This window comes from Ranitomeya variabilis, chromosome 1 (genome assembly GCF_051348905.1).
Source record: "Ranitomeya variabilis isolate aRanVar5 chromosome 1, aRanVar5.hap1, whole genome shotgun sequence".
Taxonomy (NCBI): Eukaryota; Metazoa; Chordata; class Amphibia; order Anura; family Dendrobatidae; genus Ranitomeya; species Ranitomeya variabilis.
Window position 1 is genome coordinate 819,835,593 of NC_135232.1, and position 19,955 is coordinate 819,855,547.

Genomic DNA, 19,955 nt, shown 5'->3' on the forward strand with positions numbered 1-19,955 from the left:
GAAGTCGGCCCAGTTCTGCAGGAACCCAAACCTCTCCTTCCTACACCAATTCTTGAGCCACTTATTAACCTCCCTAATTTCCCATTGCCTCTCTGGCTTGGCACGTGGTACAGGCAGTATTTCGGAAAATACCACGTTGGAGGTCCTTGCTTGCAGCCTAATTCCCTGAAATCGTTTTTAAGGCCCTTCCACTTACCTCTAACTTTGTCATTTGTGCCAATGTGCACCATGACAGCTGGGTCCTCACCAGCACCTCCCAGTAATCTGTCCACCCGATCAGCGATGTGTCGGACTCGAGCGCCAGATAGGCAGCACACCGTTCGACGATCCCTGTCTTTGTGACAGATTGCCCTATCTGTTCCCCTAATAATTGAGTCCCCCCTCTACCAGCACCTGTCTGGCCTGCCCTGCTCTCGTATTTCCCTCCTTACTGGAGCAGTCACTCCTCCAGTTTTCAGAGTTGTTGGAACTAAATGTGGACTCTGCCTGTCATTATGTGGTGCTTAAAGGAAGGAAGCCCCAGCAGACCGAGTTGAACCCTAATGTACAAGTAACTGGAGGACCAGGGTGTGCCAGTACTGCCACCCTCAGCCATGACTACCCCCCTGGCCTCCGTTTCACTTGGCATAGTACTGCAGGATCCAGTAACCTTGCAATGTGGAGAAGCCATTAATGTTACAGATTGCCTGAATGTGAGAGACGCCCTGAATGTGACAGATGCCCGGACTGTGACAGATACTCTTAATGTGACAAAGATGGCGGAAAATGGTGCAGAGTTCGAGGACAGCTTCAACCCCATCCTTAGTGGGCATCCTGACCTGAAATTGGTGCGAAATTCCATCTGGCAGAGACAGTGGACCAGGCCTGAGATGCATCCCCCGGTGAGCAGTGCCTGCCCATGGTGGGTGCAATGGAAGAAAAGAAAGCCTCACTCCTTGCAGCAGATTCCTGAAGAAAGGGAGGAGTCTGATGCTGAATGGATGGAGCCGCTGGAAGCGGCTCCACCTTGGAACGGATGGGGCCTGGGGGAAAACCCTGTGTGCAGCTGCTCGGCACCATTACGAGACATGGCACCGGCAGCAATGGACAACTCCTACACACGTTGCTGAGGCGGCATAGGTTGCACAGAGTGGAGGTGGCAACAGATGGAGGAGAAGACCCAGCCTGGAAGACTGAGTGGAGTGGCCGATGAATATTGGCCTAAAGGGTTTCCCATACCTGCGGAGGAGCGGATCTGGCGCGTCATCGCGAGCTGGAAGAGGCCGGTGAACCAGAAGCAGAACCTGCCCCGGAGGAGCCACAGCCAGAGGAGTCTGAGCCATGGCGAAAGGATTTGACAGTCGCGGCACAATCTCAGCCGGGATGCTGGAGCAGATCGTGGTGAATGAGTTTCGGTCCATGCTTGGCAGCACTCCGTCCCTCGGCCTGTCACGTTTTCACCAGGCAGAGCATCCCTTCCCGGCCCCTGGGCAGGCCGCATGGATCGATGGGGTGATTGAAAAGAAACAGCAGCGGGAGAAGGAGATCTGGGCTGAGCTCCACCAACCGGGAGGGACGGAGTACCAGCGAGCAGCTGGTCTACACAGACTCCTCTCAAATGTATGGCTTCATCCGTGAGGTTGACATTGATGCTAAAGTATACGTCAATGCCAGTTCGGTTAAATTTGGAAGGCCCATGAGTGAAGGAGGACACGTGTTGTTGAAAAGTGGATGACAGTTAAAGGAGGAGTAGTGCTAGTTGCACTAGAGTAAAAAAAAACGGGACGTAGCACCGAAGTTGGGTGCAGTGTGGCCGGTACGGGCCATGGTTGAAAGTTGAACATTGTTTTTCTTCCCCTCCCCATGTTTTGTTGTGCACCTTGCGCTTCCCCTGCTGGATTGCAAGACTTTAACCTTGCGGGGTTATGGGCCCTTAGACTGTAAATGGACTGTGTATGACTGCTGCACAGGACTGTATATTTAAAAGTTGATATGTGTAACCTGCATTTTATTTCTAGGAAAACGCAGTACACATGTGTTTAGAGGGCCATACTCCATGCAAAGGAGGGAGGGAGAGGAGCCCCTAGAGACTGATAACATGTTATCAATAATTTAATAAGATGACGACAAAAGAAAAAAGAATGGCATTGAGTAGCGTGCTTTACTCACTGGTGTGGTGAAGTGGTCTCTGAATCACAGGCCTCAATGCAGGACCATAGTTCACGGTGTTGAAGATGCATGACATGAAGTGCACATAAGGAAGTCCATTAAAAGAAAGAAAAAATGCAGCAACACTTCAAAATCCAGTGACGAAAAAACCTTAGTCCTTTATTTCAAGCGTATTGCATGGACAAGGTAATGCAAGCAGGTACAGGGCAGATGGTACAGTGTCATGATCTCAATGGCAAGAGAACATAGCATAAGCATATATAGGAACTAGCTCTTGGAAGATGGGAACTGAGCTGACCATGAACTAAACCTAACGCACAACTAGCAGTGGCCGGGTAGCATGCCTACGTTGATTCTAGATGCCCAGCCCAGCCGGAGGACTAAATAAAGCTAGCAGAGGAAAATATTAGTCCTAGCTCACCTCTAGAGAAATACCCCGAAAGGAGACAGAGGCCCCCCACATGTATTGGCGGTGAGTTGAGATGAAATAACAAACGTAGTATGAAAATAGGTTTAGCAAATTTGAGGTCCACTTACTACATAGCAGAAGACAGAAAGGACACTTTCATGGTCAGCTGAAAACCCTATCAAAAAACACCATCCAGAAATTACTTTAAAACTCTGGCATTAACTCATAACACCAGAGTGGCAATTCCCGTTCACAAGAGCTTTCCAGACACAGTAACGAAACTACAGCTGTGAACTGGAACAAAATGCAAAAACAAACATGGACAAGAGTCCAACTTATCTAGTAGTTGTCTAGGAGCAGGAACAAGCACAGAGAGGCTTCTGATAACATTGTTGACCGGCAAGCAACTAACAGAGCAGCAAGGTTATATAGCGACTCCCACATCTTGATGGGAACAGGTGAACAGAGAAGATGAAGACACCAGTTCAATTCCACCAGTAGCCACCGGGGGAGCCCAGAATCCAAATTCACAACAGTACCCCCCCCTCAAGGAGGGGGCACCGAACCCTCACCAGAACCACCAGGGCGATCAGGATGGGCCCTATGAAAGGCACGAACCAGATCGGAGGCATGAACATCAGATGCATTCACCCAAGAATTATCCTCCTGGCCGTATCCCTTCCACTTGACCAGATACTGGAGTCTCCGTCTGGAAACACGAGAGTCCAAGATTTTCTCCACAACGTACTCCAACTCACCCTCAACCAACACCGGAGCAGGAGGCTCAACGGAAGGCACAACCGGTACCTCATACCTGCGCAATAATGACCGATGAAAAACGTTATGAATAGAAAAGGATGCAGGGAGGTCCAAACGGAAGGAAACAGGGTTAAGAATCTCCAATATCTTATACGGGCCGATAAACCGAGGCTTAAACTTAGGAGAAGAGACCCTCATAGGGACAAAACGAGAAGACAACCACACCAAATCCCCAACAGAAAGCCGAGGACCAACACGACGGTGGCGGTTGGCAAAAAGCTGAGTCTTCTCCTGGGACAACCTCAAATTGTCCACCACCTGCCCCCAGATCTGATGCAATCTCTCCACCACAGCATCCACTCCAGGACAATCCGAAGATTCCACCTGACCAGAGGAAAATCGAGGATGAAACCCCGAATTACAGAAAAACGGGGACACCAAAGTGGCAGAGCTGGCCCGATTATTGAGAGCGAACTCCGCCAATGGCAAAAAAGCAACCCAATCATCCTGGTCAGCAGACACAAAACACCTCAGATATGTCTCCAGGGTCTGATTAATCCGCTCGGTCTGGCCATTCGTCTGAGGATGGAAAGCGGACGAAAAAGATAAATCTATGCCCATCCTAGCACAGAATGCCCGCCAAAATCTAGACACGAATTGGGTCCCTCTGTCAGAAACGATATTCTCAGGAATACCATGCAAACGAACAACATTTTGAAAAAACAGAGGAACCAACTCGGAAGAAGAAGGTAACTTGGGCAGAGGAACCAAATGGACCATCTTAGAAAAACGGTCACACACCACCCAGATGACAGACATCTTCTGAGAAACAGGCAGATCTGAAATAAAATCCATCGAGATGTGCGTCCAAGGCCTCTTAGGAATAGGCAAGGGCAACAATAATCCACTAGCCCGAGAACAACAAGGCTTGGCCCGAGCACAAACGTCACAAGACTGCACAAAGCCTCGCACATCTCGTGACAGGGAAGGCCACCAGAAGGACCTTGCCACCAAATCCCTGGTACCAAAAATGCCAGGATGACCTGCCAACGCAGAAGAATGAACCTCAGAGATGACTCTACTGGTCCAATCATCAGGAACAAACAGTTTATCAGGTGGGCAACGATCAGGTCTCTCCGCCTGAAACTCCTGCAAGGCCCGCCGCAGGTCTGGAGAAACGGCTGACAATACCACTCCATCCTTAAGGATACCTGTGGGCTCAGAGTTACCAGGCGAGTCAGGCTCAAAACTCCTAGAAAGGGCATCCGCCTTAACATTCTTAGAACCCGGTAGGTATGACACCACAAAATTAAACCGAGAGAAAAATAATGACCAGCGCGCCTGTCTAGGATTCAGGCGCCTGGCGGTCTCAAGATAAATCAAATTTTTGTGGTCAGTCAATACCACCACCTGATGTCTGGCCCCCTCAAGCCAATGGCGCCACTCCTCAAAAGCCCACTTCATGGCCAAAAGCTCCCGATTCCCAACATCATAATTCCGCTCAGCGGGCGAAAATTTACGGGAAAAGAAGGCACAAGGCCTCATCACGGAGCAGTCAGAACTTTTCTGCGACAACACTGCCCCAGCTCCGATCTCAGAAGCGTCGACCTCAACCTGAAAAGGTAGAGCAACATCAGGCTGACGCAACACAGGGGCAGAGGAAAAACGGCGCTTAAGCTCCCGAAAGGCCTCCACAGCATCAGGGGACCAATCAGCAACATCAGCACCCTTCTTAGTCAAATCGGTCAATGGCTTAGCAATATCCGAAAAACCAGCAATAAATCGACGATAAAAGTTAGCAAAGCCCAAAAATTTCTGAAGACTCTTAAGAGAAGAGGGCTGCGTCCAATCACAAATAGCTTGAACCTTGACAGGATCCATTTCAATGGAAGAGGGGGAAAAAATATATCCCAAAAAGGAAATCCTCTGTACCCCAAAAACACACTTAGAACCCTTCACACACAAAGAATTAGACCGCAAAACCTGAAAAACCCTCCTGACTTGCTGGACATGAGAGTCCCAGTCATCCGAAAAAATCAGAATATCATCCAGATACACAATCATAAATTTATCCAAATAATCGCGAAAAATATCATGCATAAAGGACTGGAAAACTGACGGAGCATTAGAAAGACCAAAAGGCATCACTAAATACTCAAAGTGGCCCTCGGGCGTATTAAATGCGGTTTTCCACTCATCCCCCTGCCTGATTCGCACCAAATTATACGCCCCACGAAGGTCAATCTTAGAGAACCACTTGGCCCCCTTTATGCGAGCAAACAAATCAGTCAGCAACGGCAATGGGTATTGATATTTAACAGTGATTTTATTCAAAAGCCGATAATCAATACATGGTCTCAAAGAGCCGTCTTTTTTTGACACAAAGAAAAAAACGGCTCCTAAGGGAGATGACGATGGACGAATATGTCCCTTTTCCAAGGACTCCTTTATATATTCTCGCATAGCAGCATGTTCAGGCACAGACAGATTAAATAAACGACCCTTTGGGTATTTACTACCCGGGATTAAATCTATGGCACAATCGCACTCTCGGTGCGGAGGTAACGAACCAAGCTTGGATTCTTCAAAGACGTCACGATAGTCAGACAGGAACTCAGGAATTTCAGAGGGAATGGATGATGAAATGGAAACCACAGGTACATCCCCATGAGCCCCCTTACATCCCCAGCTCAACACAGACATAGCTCTCCAGTCGAGGACTGGGTTGTGAGATTGCAGCCAAGGCAATCCTAGCACCAAATCATCATGTAGATTATACAGCACCAGAAAGCGAATAATCTCCTGGTGATCCGGATTAATACGCATAGTTACTTGTGTCCAGTATTGTGGTTTATTATTAGCCAATGGGGTGGAGTCAATCCCCTTCAGAGGAATAGGAGTCTCCAAAGGCTCTAAATCATACCCACAGCGTTTGGCAAAGGACCAATCCATAAGACTCAAAGCGGCGCCAGAGTCGACATAGGCGTCCGTGGTAATAGATGACAAAGAGCAAATCAGGGTCACAGATAGAATAAATTTAGACGGTAAGGTGCAAATGGAAACAGATTTACCAAGCTTTTTAGTGCGCTTAGAGCATGCTGATATAACATGAGTAGAATCACCACAATAGAAACACAACCCATTTTTCCGTCTAAAATTCTGCCGCTCGCTTCGGGACAGAATTCTATCACACTGCATACTCTCTGGCGACTTCTCAGTGGACACCGCCAGATGGTGCACTGGTTTGCGCTCCCGCAAACGCCTATCGATCTGAATAGCCATTGTCATGGACTCATTCAGACCCGCAGGCACAGGGAACCCCACCATAACATCCTTAATGGCATCAGAGAGACCCTCTCTGAAAGTCGCCGCCAGGGCGCACTCATTCCACTGAGTAAGCACAGACCATTTACGGAATCTTTGGCAGTAAATTTCCGCTTCATCTTGCCCCTGAGATAGGGACATCAAAGTTTTTTCTGCCTGAAGCTCCAAATGAGGTTCGTCATAAAGCAACCCCAAGGCCAGAAAAAACGCATCCACATTGAGCAACGCAGGATCTCCTGGTGTCAATGAAAAAGCCCAGTCTTGAGGGTCGCCCCGGAGCAAGGAAATCACAATCCTGACCTGCTGTGCAGGGTCTCCGGCAGAGCGAGATTTCAGAGACAAAAATAATTTGCAATTATTTCGAAAATTCTGAAACCCGGATCTATTCCCCGAGAAAAATTCCGGCAAAGGAATTCTCGGCTCAGATACAGGTGCATGACAAACAAAATCTTGCAAATGTTGTACCTTCGTGGCGAGTTTATTCAAACCTGCAGTTACACTCTGAAGATCCATTACAAACAGGTGGACACAAAGCCATTCAAGGGTTAAGAGGAGGTAAGAAGCAGCTAGACAGCAATTAAGGGCTAGGCAGCAGAACTCTGAGGGGGAAAAAAAAATAAAAAATTTCCCTTCAACACTTCTTTTTCTCCTGCTTCAGCCCAAACAATTAACACTTTGCGGTCCGGTCAAACTGTCATGATCTCAATGGCAAGAGAACATAGCATAAGCATATATAGGAACTAGCTCTTGGAAGATGGGAACTGAGCTGACCATGAACTAAACCTAACGCACAACTAGCAGTGGCCGGGTAGCATGCCTACGTTGATTCTAGATGCCCAGCCCAGCCGGAGGACTAAATAAAGCTAGCAGAGGAAAATATTAGTCCTAGCTCACCTCTAGAGAAATACCCCGAAAGGAGACAGAGGCCCCCCACATGTATTGGCGGTGAGTTGAGATGAAATAACAAACGTAGTATGAAAATAGGTTTAGCAAATTTGAGGTCCACTTACTACATAGCAGAAGACAGAAAGGACACTTTCATGGTCAGCTGAAAACCCTATCAAAAAACACCATCCAGAAATTACTTTAAAACTCTGGCATTAACTCATAACACCAGAGTGGCAATTCCCGTTCACAAGAGCTTTCCAGACACAGTAACGAAACTACAGCTGTGAACTGGAACAAAATGCAAAAACAAACATGGACAAGAGTCCAACTTATCTAGTAGTTGTCTAGGAGCAGGAACAAGCACAGAGAGGCTTCTGATAACATTGTTGACCGGCAAGCAACTAACAGAGCAGCAAGGTTATATAGCGACTCCCACATCTTGATGGGAACAGGTGAACAGAGAAGATGAAGACACCAGTTCAATTCCACCAGTAGCCACCGGGGGAGCCCAGAATCCAAATTCACAACAGTACAGGCAGAGAAACAGGACGACGGCCGTTTCGCGTTATACACACTTTCATGGGTCCAGATGGAAGTGTGTATAACGCGAAATGGCTGTCCTGTTTCTCTGCCTGTACCATCTGCTCTGTACCTGCTTGCATTACCTTGTCCATGCAATACGCTTGAAATAAAGGACTAAGGTTTTTTCTTCACTGGATTTTGAAGTGTTGCTGCATTTTTTCTTTCTTTTAATTAATAAGTTAGTAAGGACTGTAGTTGGAACTGTGTATGTGTTGGGTCCCGAGACTAAAAGGGACAGAGGTCATTTGAACTTGTGGTGCTAGCTGGAGGACTGTAACCAGGCACCTGTTCTAGGCCCTTGAATAATAAACGGACTCTTACATGGAGCCCAAAGACTTTATTCGAATGTAAAAAAAAAAATATATAAGAACGAAACATGTGTTTTACATTAATGGCATTCTACCGACACTGTATGGTCGGGGACGACCATAATTAAAGGAAGGAGGTGTGTAAGGTGGTACAGAGACTGGTTCATGCCCCATATTCCTTACATACATCCCTGAAGGACTGGTATATTTCTTGTGATAATCTTATGTTGTGTAATGTCCTGTATATATACATATTACCTCATATGTCTTACAATGCTGCTATAATGTTTAATGTAATGTACATATATTCCTCGTATTGCATAAATGTTGGGAAAGTGTAGTATTTAGATTAGCCCACTAGAGGGGGGCATAATAGGATAAGATAGACCAATAGGAGTTAGTTAATTAGGAGGGACCAACTGGGTGTAAGCTGGGGGAACTTCCTTGAGTTAAGCAGAGAAGGCTGGGAGCCAGGACAGGCCATGCAACATTCAAGCTGGGAGCCCAGCCGTCCAGGGCCTATGGGCTGATAGTCACACGGTGTTGGAGGAATACAGGGCAGCATCAAGATGGTAGCAGCTAATTTTGTGGGAACTATCTTAAATGTCCAGGGCGAAACAGATGGGGAACTCCTGAAGTGAGTTAAGATGGCCAGTCAGGAAGCTGCGGTACGAAGACAACTGTATGACCCTGCGATATTCTTGGAGGAGTGAGGGACAGCACAGGAAAAGGAAAGGTTATACTTAGTGAAGAATCTTGTGTTATCTCTGTGACTAAACTGGACAAGCTGTGTAAAGAACTAAGTAAAGTTGGTTTGTTGGAATTGAATGCGGACTCTGCCTGTCATTATGCGGTGCTTAAAAGAACGAAGCCCCGGCAGACCGATGTGGACCCTAATGTACAAGTAAGTGGACCACCACGTGCACTACAGAAGGGACAATGTGTTTATGAAGCGGAGGGCCAGGGTGTGCCAGTACTGCCTCCCTCAGCCACGACTACTCCTCTGGCCTTCATTTCACACGCAACCAACACTAAAAATGCTGTTTATCTTTAGATATTTCCAACATAAAGAAGAAAAGATGGTCAAATGGAGTCCAAAGTTTGCCTAATTAAAGTTAGGGTACCGTCTCACAGTGGCACTTTGGTCACTATGACGGCACGATCTGTGACGTTCCAGCGATATACTTACGATCTCGCTGTGTCTGACAAGCTACTGCGATCAGGGACCCCGCTGAGACTCGTACGTCGTAGCAGATCGTTTGAAACTTTATTTCGTCGTCAAGTGTCCCGCTGTGGCGGCATGATTGCATCGTGTAACAAAGGTGTGCACGATATTGTATACTGCATATATTGTATATCGTACTGTCCCGTACGACTTCTACATCGCAAATACGTCATGAAATTATCGCTCCAGCGCTGTGCATTGTGAAGTGTGACCGCAGTCTACGACGCTGGAGCGATAATGGAGCGACGCTGGAGCGTCACGGATCGTGCCGTCGTAGCTACCAAAGTGCCACTGTGAGATGGTACCCTAAGTGCCTCCATCTGAGGAACTTAACAATTGGCAGTAAAATGGGATGAAAATTTGATTGCAGTTATAATTGGTAAAAAAGAAGCTCTGATGCTAAAAAGAAAAAAATGTCAAACGGAATGTGTCTGGTCCACCAAACCTCTCAAATAGCCACCATTACAGTATATAGCACTTTCTCCAATTCATACCATGTCCATGTTTATGCCAGTTGCTTGGCATATGCTAATGATCTAGCTCAAGCCTCACATATGCCTCTTCAATCTGGAACAGTCTAGCCACGGAAGCTGCAGTCATGTCCCCATGGGCATGATTGATTACCTTATCGCTGGCTCTTGAGGTACGAAAGCCATCAACAATCTTTGCTGTCTATCATGAGTGGACTGGCAGTACACGTGATGAATTGCATTGAAACTCATAGAGAGGAGGAACAGGCAAATGGGGACTCATCACCCCTATTATAGTGACATTTTGGGGATGTTCTTTGTGGGGACACGCCTTATATATTTTTCTACTTTTCAAGCTACATGTTAAAAACAGAAATAATCACCATTAACGTAGGCATTTTCACTTCCACGTGGCACAGATATAGGTCTTTCTTGGGAAAGCTGATTAATTAACAGTTGTATTTTGGACTGAGATTTCCTCCTCGTGCCATCATTTGTCTCTTTTACACTGTAATCTGAAACAAAATTACAAAACCAGATTTCAATTATTTATTTTGTGTGGCTTTTGGACAAGCCACAAATAGTTTGCTCAAATGTCTGTGACATCTAGCAAATAGCAGATAAACTCTGTTCTCCCTAAGATTTAATGACCGGGGCAGTTTCGGTTTGTTGTAACAAATGTACATAAAACAAAAATTAAAAATTTGGAAATTTGTTTTCGATGACAATTGCAAGTCGCGGGATATTTCTGTAATTCATCACAAATTTAATGTTAAAAGGTGGAAAATTTGCCCTGTGAGCAGGTAAGGTAGAAAGTGATAACAAGGGTAATTCCACAATCCACAGATTTGTTTTACACATTTCTGACAATCTGATTGGGAGCAGTTCACACAATGTGTTTGTGAATTGAGTTTAATAAACCGATCACAAACATTTCTTCCCAAAATGTGCCACGCGTAAACTTACACAAGGGCTTTCTCTCTTGCTTTCATTTTGCCAAGCAAAGCAGGGAATTATAATATCACCTTCGTTGACATATTAGGCTGGATATTTCATGCTTAAACCGTTGATTTAATTTTTATTTCATAAATCAATAGTACACATGAAAATAAGAAACTTTGTAACATATCTTATTAGAGAAATCTGCTTCTTTCTATTCCTAGATTTATTTTTCATTCTGAAAATTCTCATTTGATGGTTAAATCTGTCTTTAGTGAATACGGATTAAAGTATAACTAAGATGGGCGATGACTGTTATAGCTTCTATGTAGGAGGGAAGAGCTAGAGACAGAGCTCCTCCCTCCCCAGTACTTCGAATCTCGTTAACATCAACTGTCATCTCCTATCTCAGTAAATTAATGGTCGATATTCGATAAAGACAAATTTAACCTATGTGGTATGGTGACTGGCCATGTGGTTAATGGGCGCTATGTATCACAGAGGTGGGTGGCCCTGTGATGGAAGCCTGGGCTTGTTTTGCTCAGCAGATCTACTGCTAAGGGTTACTATACATTGGGAAGGCTTCCAGGTGACTTGGAGAGATGGTTGGGTCCAGTCAACCACATACCTTACCCAAGGGGGGGTGTCTGAACACCCAAGATGGTGCCTGTGTGTTTATGCAGTGCTGGCTAGTGTGAGCCAGAGTGAGGAGGCCTGTGATATACCTCCGGAGAGGACGCCTCTGAAGATAAGAGGTATCTGGGAACTTGTGCGGTCATCACGGACACTATATTAGGCACACCAGGGCTCAGCGAGGACCGTGGATACTGTAGAGCCGGACAGTGCACGGGGTGCTGCATGCTACAAGTACCTGAGAGGTTCACGCTGTGTAAATAAACTGAACAGACTCTTTAACCCTGAGTGTCCCAGCTCATGCCTCAACGACCAGCCAAGTGAGTACTCCCAGTCCACAGATAGTGGAGAATCGTCACACCATGAATTGAGAATTTTCAGAATGAAAAATAAATATAAGAATAGAAAGAAGCAGATTTCTTTGATAAGATGTATTGCAATGTTTCGTATTTGCATGTGTGCTACTGATTTATAAAATAAAAATGAAAATAGCGGTTTCACTTAAAGCCAGCCACACTGCCCCGCTCATTAAATATTTAAGGTTAGAGTTTTTCTGTGAAGATGATTCATCATCAATGATCATGCATGAAGGAGTAGCTCTCTTAGTTCATTTTTTCTTGAATTGTCTAAAAATTTAAAGTTAGGGTTGGTTCACATGTAGTGTTTTTTTTTATATATATATTTTAGTTTTATTTTATGTAAAAAAAAAATGCAGTATTTTACAGTAGCAACAGAATTAATCAGACTTCTAAAATCTCATTCATCCTTTTTTTCTTGTGGTTTTTGGACCCGTGGTTCATTTAAAAAAAACACAGGCTAAATTACACTCACCGGCCACTTTATTAGGTACACCTGTCCAACTTCTTGTTAACACTTAATTTCTAATCAGCCAATCACATGGCGGCAACTCAGTGCATTTAGGCATGTAGACATGGTCAAGACAATCTCCTGCAGTTCAAACCGAGCATCAGTATGGGGAAGAAAGGTGATTTGAGTGCCTTTGAACGTGGCATGGTTGTTGGTGCCAGAAGGGCTGGTCTGAGTATTTCAGAAACTGCTGATCTACTGGGATTTTCACGCACAACCATCTCTAGGGTTTACAGAGAATGGTCCGAAAAAGAAAAAAAATCCAGTGAGCGGCAGTTCTGTGGGCGGAAATGCCTTGTTGATGCCAGAGGTCAGAGGAGAATGGGCAGACTGGTTCGAGCTGATAGAAGGGCAACAGTGACTCAAATCGCCACCCGTTACAACCAAGGTAGGCCTAAGAGCATCTCTGAAGGCACAGTGCGTCGAACTTTGAGGCAGATGGGCTACAGCAGCAGAAGACCACACCGGGTACCACTCCTTTCAGCTAAGAACAGGAAACTGAGGCTACAATTTGTACAAGCTCATCGAAATTGGACAGTAGAAGATTGGAAAAACGTTGCTTGGTCTGATGAGTCTCGATTTCTGCTGCGACATTCGGATGGTAGGGTCAGAATTTGGCGTAAACAACATGAAAGCATGGATCCATCCTGCCTTGTATGGAGCATCTTTGGGATGTGCAGCCGACAAATCTGCGGCAACTGTGTGATGCCATCATGTCAATATGGACCAAAATCTCTGAGGAATGCTTCCAGCACCTTGTTGAATCTATGCCACGAAGAATTGAGGCAGTTCTGAAGGCAAAAGGGGGTCCAACCCGTTACTAGCATGGTGTACCTAATAAAGTGGCCGGTGAGTGTAGTTTACCATTTTTTACTGCAGTTTTTCCCCATTCAGACCAAAATGGCTTAGTACGAAAAAAATCATAAAAATGAATAAAAAATACACATGAAAACACACCAAAACAAGAGCAATTCATGCTTCAGCTTTCTGGCTATAGCCTGTGATTTTCATGCAAAAAAAACAATGCATCAATGACGCTACATGTGAACTTACCCCTTACCCCAATTTTTTTTTTTGTTACTACTTTTGACCTTTCTTTAATCTGAGACCAACAGCAAATCATTCAAAACACCGATCTTTAATTAATTTAACTGGAAAAAGTTTCATTCATTTCCATCTCCATGATGATTCAGGCCTGGTTTACTGCAGGTTTGGTGCAGTTTTTTGCTTCCTTTTATGCAAATCGAAGACAAAAGTCTATGCACGGACATTTTGTTATGAGCTCGGTAAGTGACATATTGGTGGAATCAGGGTCTCTACCCCTACATTATGCTAATCTTACATGATTTGTCACTGTTAGAGCATTAATTTGTGGTCATAAAGGGATACAATAGTGGGTCTTATATTTTAAAAGTCTAAAAAGTAAATAGTTTGGGGGAGAGGGATAGTTTCTGACAGTTTTCCTTTAAGTGAAGTGTTCAGATTATGTGGCACAGAATGGAATACATTGACTCAATTGTTTCTGTTAAAATGTTTGTTAAAAATCCACTGCATTATCTTCTTTTTCATGCAGTTGTTTGCCAGTTCCAGCTACAAATTATATAGAAATACAAATAGGAAGAGAAGAAAGTAACCTACTTCCTCCCTCCTTTATGTAACTATTGATCTACAATCAGAGCACCTTGGCCAACTTGGTAAATGAGACTATGACATAAGTCCTCTCTAAAGTACATCGGACGACAGTTATTTAACATGACCCTGGTCATCTAAGGTTTAGTACGGCCTCATGAGGATCCATTTAGACGGCCTGATTTTGGCCCACTAACAAGCACCTGTCAACGATGTACAAGTCGATTGTTGCACGTTTCCTCGCTAATTTACACAGACCATAGAATATTGATGGGAGCAGAATGATTGTTAATACAATTATTCTGTCCCCATACATCATATATAGGCAACACATAAATAATGTTGACATGAATGATCCTATCCCGAAGAGGAAGCGGTTTCCTCTTGACGGCATTCTTATACAAGCCAACATTCAGGACTGAGTATTATTCTGAACACTTATTTGCCAATTACAAGTTCACCCAACTGCACCGTAAAGGTACCTTCACACGAAACGACTTTGTAACGATATCGCTAGCGATCCGTGACGTTGCAGCGTCCTCGCTAGCGATATCGTTTAGTTTGACACGCAGCAGCGATCAGGATCCTGCTGTGATGTCGCTGGTCGCTGAATAAAGTCCAGAACTTTATTTGGTCATCCGATCGCCGTGTATCGTTGTGTTTGAAAGCAAAAGCAACGATACCAGCGATGTTTTACACTGGTAACCAGGGTAAACATCGGGTTACCAAGCGCAGGGCCGCGCTTAGTAACCCGATGTTTACCCTGGTTACCAGCGTAAAAGTAAAAAAAACAAACAGTACATACTCACCTGCGCGTCCCCCAGCGTCTGCTTCCTGACACTTACTGAGCGCCGGCCCTAAAGTGAAAGTGAAAGCACAGCGGTGACGTCACCGCTGTGCTGTTAGGGCCGGAGCTCAGTCAGTGTCAGGAAGCAGACGATGGGGGACGCGCAGGTGAGTATGTGCTGTTTGTTTTTTTTACTTTTACGCTGGTAACCAGGGTAAACATCGGGTTACTAAGCGCGGCCCTGCGCTTAGCAACCCGATGTTTACCCTGGTTACCCGGGGACCTCGGCATAGCTGGTCGCTGGAGAGCGGTCTGTGTGACAGCTCCCCAGCGATCAAACAGCGACGCTGCAGCGATCGGCATCGTTGTCGCTATCGCTGCAGCGTCGCTTCGTGTGACGGTACCTTAACTCTTCAACGACGGCAGATTGGGAAATGGAAGTATCAAGCTGATGGATTTTACCATGCCTGATCCTTTTGTTCTAAGTGCACCTGCATCCTTCCCACTCCATCTTTCAAAAGCCATATCTTATTTTTTATTTTACCATCAACAATTCCACCATTGTTATTTATTTTTTGTTTGTATTTTTTTTAAGTTTGGAGGCTTTCTTTGTTCAGTTAAAACTACTTGGCAAACATGATTATCCATTATGGCATTAGCTAACCTAATGTCAGAACAAAAACCATCACAAAAATGTGAATAAGGGCCTAATAGCCACATAGAACTATATGATTAGCCAGCAGAACACTTCTATATAAAAGATTGAATACTGAGAATCAAAATAGTCTGTAAAAGGTGCAAAGATCATAAAACATTATTTTTTAAACATAAACAAGAATTAATATTAGTACAAAAATACAAAGATTAATGATAAAGGACTTGGGTAATAAGAGTCTAGGGTCAACACATAATGGTGTCAGGATCGGGGGAATAATGTTCCTGGGTATATCTGATACACGTCATTGCAAAATTGTAAACGTGTAAAAAAGGACACAGGAAGGAGAAAATGCACAAACGCACACACGTTTGCAGCATTCAGATAGTGCTTGCCTTGGGAAGCAAACACTGTCAATCAGAAGCTGAGGGAGGGCCCCAATATGCAAATGAGGAGGTGTAACAGTGCACTGAACTGTTGGCCACCAAAACCTCCTCATTTGCATATGAATTAAAAGTTATTTCTTTCAGGCACTGTACCAGCTGTACCAGTAACCGATCCAGTGCCAGTATAGTTTTTATAGGGGCTAAGTCCCCTGCAACACTGTATAGCCCATTAAAAATGCATTTTGGGGTGACAGACTACCTTTAAAGTGCTATGCCCATCTCAGATTCACAGTATTAAAATAAAAATTACATTCTTGGATTATACCAATAAACTGTTGGATACTTGTCTAATGTCTAAGAGTGCTAGGTAGATTTCCCACCATCTGGTCTTGATAGAAGCCCTATCTAAACAGGTTGAATTTGATTTCCTCAAACCTATTGTTTCATGAAGAGATTCGAGGCACCAGATGATGCCGGTAGCCACTCACCTGTAATGGCTCTATTGAACGCAAACACATTCAGCCAAGTATGCATGTTAGAGTTAAGGTGCCATATATATTAGATGGCTGTCAGTCATACCATCCTTAGTTTGATCATTCAGTTGCTAGCCATCTTGGCCATCTCTCCCATACACAGAAACAGTCATTTGGATGAGCACTTCTGTGATGATAAAGTTGTTGCTGAAAGCTGAAGTCCTGGAGACAATGAGATCAGCAGTCCGACATTGGACATACCCGACTAATATCTCCCCTGACAACCAGTTGGCCACTGTCCTCCATACCCATTAGAGGAGTTGAAACTGTCAGTATCGGTTGGCTCAGACAACATTAGTCTAATGTGTATGGTGAGCTTTATTAGATATTAGTCACCTATTTTTTTTTACATAGTTTATTCATAAGCAAAAACAATAGACCTGAATGGAGGCAGCCAGCACAACCGGACAGTCAGCATTCCTTGTCTTAACCTCCATTTTAAGGCATACTGCATGGAAGTAAGCAGAAACTATGCTCAAGATAGGTATGACCCCATCATACCACATTTTTTATTAATCTAAGGATTAGCTGGTTAACTGTATTCAGTTTTCAACGTACCCAGAATATCAGTAAGATGGGATAGCCAAGAGAAGAAGGAGCAGCCATTCCAGGAACCTGAACAGTTCGTATCTTCAATCTAATCATTTTAAGCTTCAGGACTTGAAACATTGATAGATCATTTTAAAAGATAACCTGAATCACTTTTGATTTATTAATGTGTTGCTTCTACTTATTTTTTTGGTACTTGAATACTTCATCAAGTTTGGTCTACCAAAGCATACAGAGGTTTTTCAGCTTTGACTGTGCGGCTTCATTTCTACAGTCCTCAAGTCAGATTTGATAAGTGGCAAACTTTTGGAATTGTTGGATTACTCCATTGAACTTTCATGTGTTCCAGTTCAATTGTACCAGTTGTTTGGCCACTTATGATAGATCTACAACACCACAATATATATATATATATATATATATATATATACAGTAGTATGTTTTACCATTCTAGGCTGTATTTTACTGTGAGTTTGGTACGTATGCATTAAACTCAAAAAGCACCATGGATTTAAAATAGTCTAAAAATATACAAATAATACTTCATACCAATTTGCGTGTCATATATACTGGAAATAAATGGCCTGAGTTTTCCTCTGGTTTCATTAATAAAGTGATTAACAACTTCATCAAGGCTGTTCAGTACAACCTAAGTATAACAGGAATAAAACAGCGTATTATATAAATAGCAATGAATAACAAGAAGACAAAGAAAAGAGCAAGAAAAAAACACGCATAGTAAAATGGGGCAACGCATACAAATCTATTTTTGCCACCAATATTCTGAGAAACAAACGTGACAAATGCACAAAATCACAAGAACATTTAGGGCAAGTAAAGATACCTAATATATAGAATTTAGCATTTGATTTTTAGTTGACAGAACTCGCAGATGAATTTCTATGACTGTTTATTAATAAATCATATTTGACAATCTGTTACTTGTCACATCTTATAATACCAGATTTAAGTAGCTTTACTATAGTAACTACTGTACCAACAGTATAACAATTTACCCGTAAGGCCACGTGCACATGTTCAGCATTTGGGGAGTTTTTTACCTCAGTATTTGTAAGCCTAAACCAGGAGTGGCACAATTAGAGGAAAAGTATAATAGAAACATATGCACCACTTCTGTATTTATCACCCACTCCTGGTTTTGGCTTACAGATACTGATGTAAAATACTGACCAAATACTGAACGTGTGCACATGGCGTCGGAGTAAAGAACATCTAGCACAGTTACAGCTTTTTTCTTAAACGGAATCAGTCAGCAGGTTTTTGCTACATAATCTGAGAGCAGCATGATGTAGGAAAAGAGAGCCTAATGGCAGTGATGTGTCACGGTGTTTTATCAGCAGGAAATTATCATTAGAGGACAAGCTGCCCATGTGCCTCCTAGTCCAACCATGCCTCCATCACTGATAAGCAGCCTTCTGTCAATATACACTGTACACAGAAAGCTGCTAATCAGTAATATGGGTGGGGCTATACACAGCTCAATAGTCTGAGCTCTGCTAGATCTGCAGCCGAGAAAACTGAAACTCTATCATAACTGCTACACTCAGTAAACAAAGTAATACATTGCTGGAATCAAGGTCTCTATTCCTACCTCATGTTGCTGTCAAATTACATAGCAAAAACCTGCTGGCAGATTCCCTTTAATGAGGGTTGGGTATTCTACACTGTATTCAATGTATTATTATGTAAGATTATTGTGTGCAGGATGTAAATATACACATGCAAAAAAACAGCAACCTATTTCATAGACAATTTTTTTTTCTTGGAAAAAAAAATAAAAAATTAAAAACTAGGGCCTATGATTTAGGGAATCAGTAAAGAAAATGAATGGACTTCCTACATGGCTATTACCAGAACGTTAGATTATGTTCTCGTCATGGCTGAGGTGTGCCCACAATGTGTGTGTAAACCGCGATACTATAACAGGTGAATCTGCGGTAATATAGAATGGCAGGATGTGATTATTAACAATGAAAGTGCTTTTAGCCACAGCCATTTGGAAACCGTGCTGATGTTCCTGTCGGCACAGTTTGTGGGTGCACGGTGACCAGGGTGCTTCCGCCATAGCCCAAGGATTGGCCCGACAGAGCAGCGAGGCAAGGGCCGGTGCGCCACAATGCGACCACTAGCCGCTGTGATTTCAAAATTGCTCATTGAACTATTTCTTGATTTTGGGAGTGATACATCTTTTCAACCATAAAATCATGGGATTGCTTGCTCAACAATCATCAAACCGCTGTGGAGAGTGGGCCTTGCGATATTTGGCTTCTCCATTTGACATTACCATAAATGTATATTTTTCCTGCATCTTCATCAGGGGGTCAAAAATGTCAAGTAGTTTTTGTTTTTTTCATTTTTTTTTTAAGAAATGCCAACATTTTGTTTTGAAGCAAGAACACTAACAAAACACACAAAAAAGATGCTGGTTCGTCTTCTGTTCATCTTTTTAGCCTTTCTTGTATTGTAAAGTGTTGAGCATTTTCTTCGCAGAAGACGCCAGAAGAATGGACATGTCACTTCTTTGTAACACTTGGTGTCTTTGGAAACCTGAATCATTTAAAAGAAGTTCAAAAGCCTGAATCTATGAACATCACGTCTTCTTTACCTAATACGAGCATTTTGTCAGCACTTTTTCAAGCGTTTTCCATACGAAAAAGGCGGAAAAAGAAGCAGTGTGAACATACGTTATGAAGATTAACATATTTTGAACTGCTTTTAATCAAATAGGTTTTGTTATGCCATTGAGAAAACTTACTGATGTTCTTTATTAATTAAAATATTTCTGTCTCCATAGTTTATCATCAATTAAAGGGAATCTGTTATTAGGTTTTTGCAATGTAATC

General features: G+C 43.5%; 1 protein-coding gene across 3 annotated transcripts in view; it reads right to left on the reverse strand.

Annotated features, from left to right (window-relative positions):
* Window positions 1-19,955, reverse strand: part of STAP1 (signal transducing adaptor family member 1) — a 175,871-nt gene that overhangs the window by 24,676 nt on the left and 131,240 nt on the right. For 2 of the 3 annotated variants that reach the window (XM_077274989.1, XM_077274984.1), the window contains exons 8-9: window positions 17,641-17,740; window positions 10,497-10,628 (exon numbers count right to left, since the gene is read on the reverse strand). In XM_077274989.1, coding sequence (XP_077131104.1) covers window positions 10,497-10,628; window positions 17,641-17,740 — 232 coding nt within the window. The remainder of the gene's footprint in view (window positions 1-10,496; window positions 10,629-17,640; window positions 17,741-19,955) is intronic. The other variant, XM_077274993.1, reaches the window with a different exon arrangement.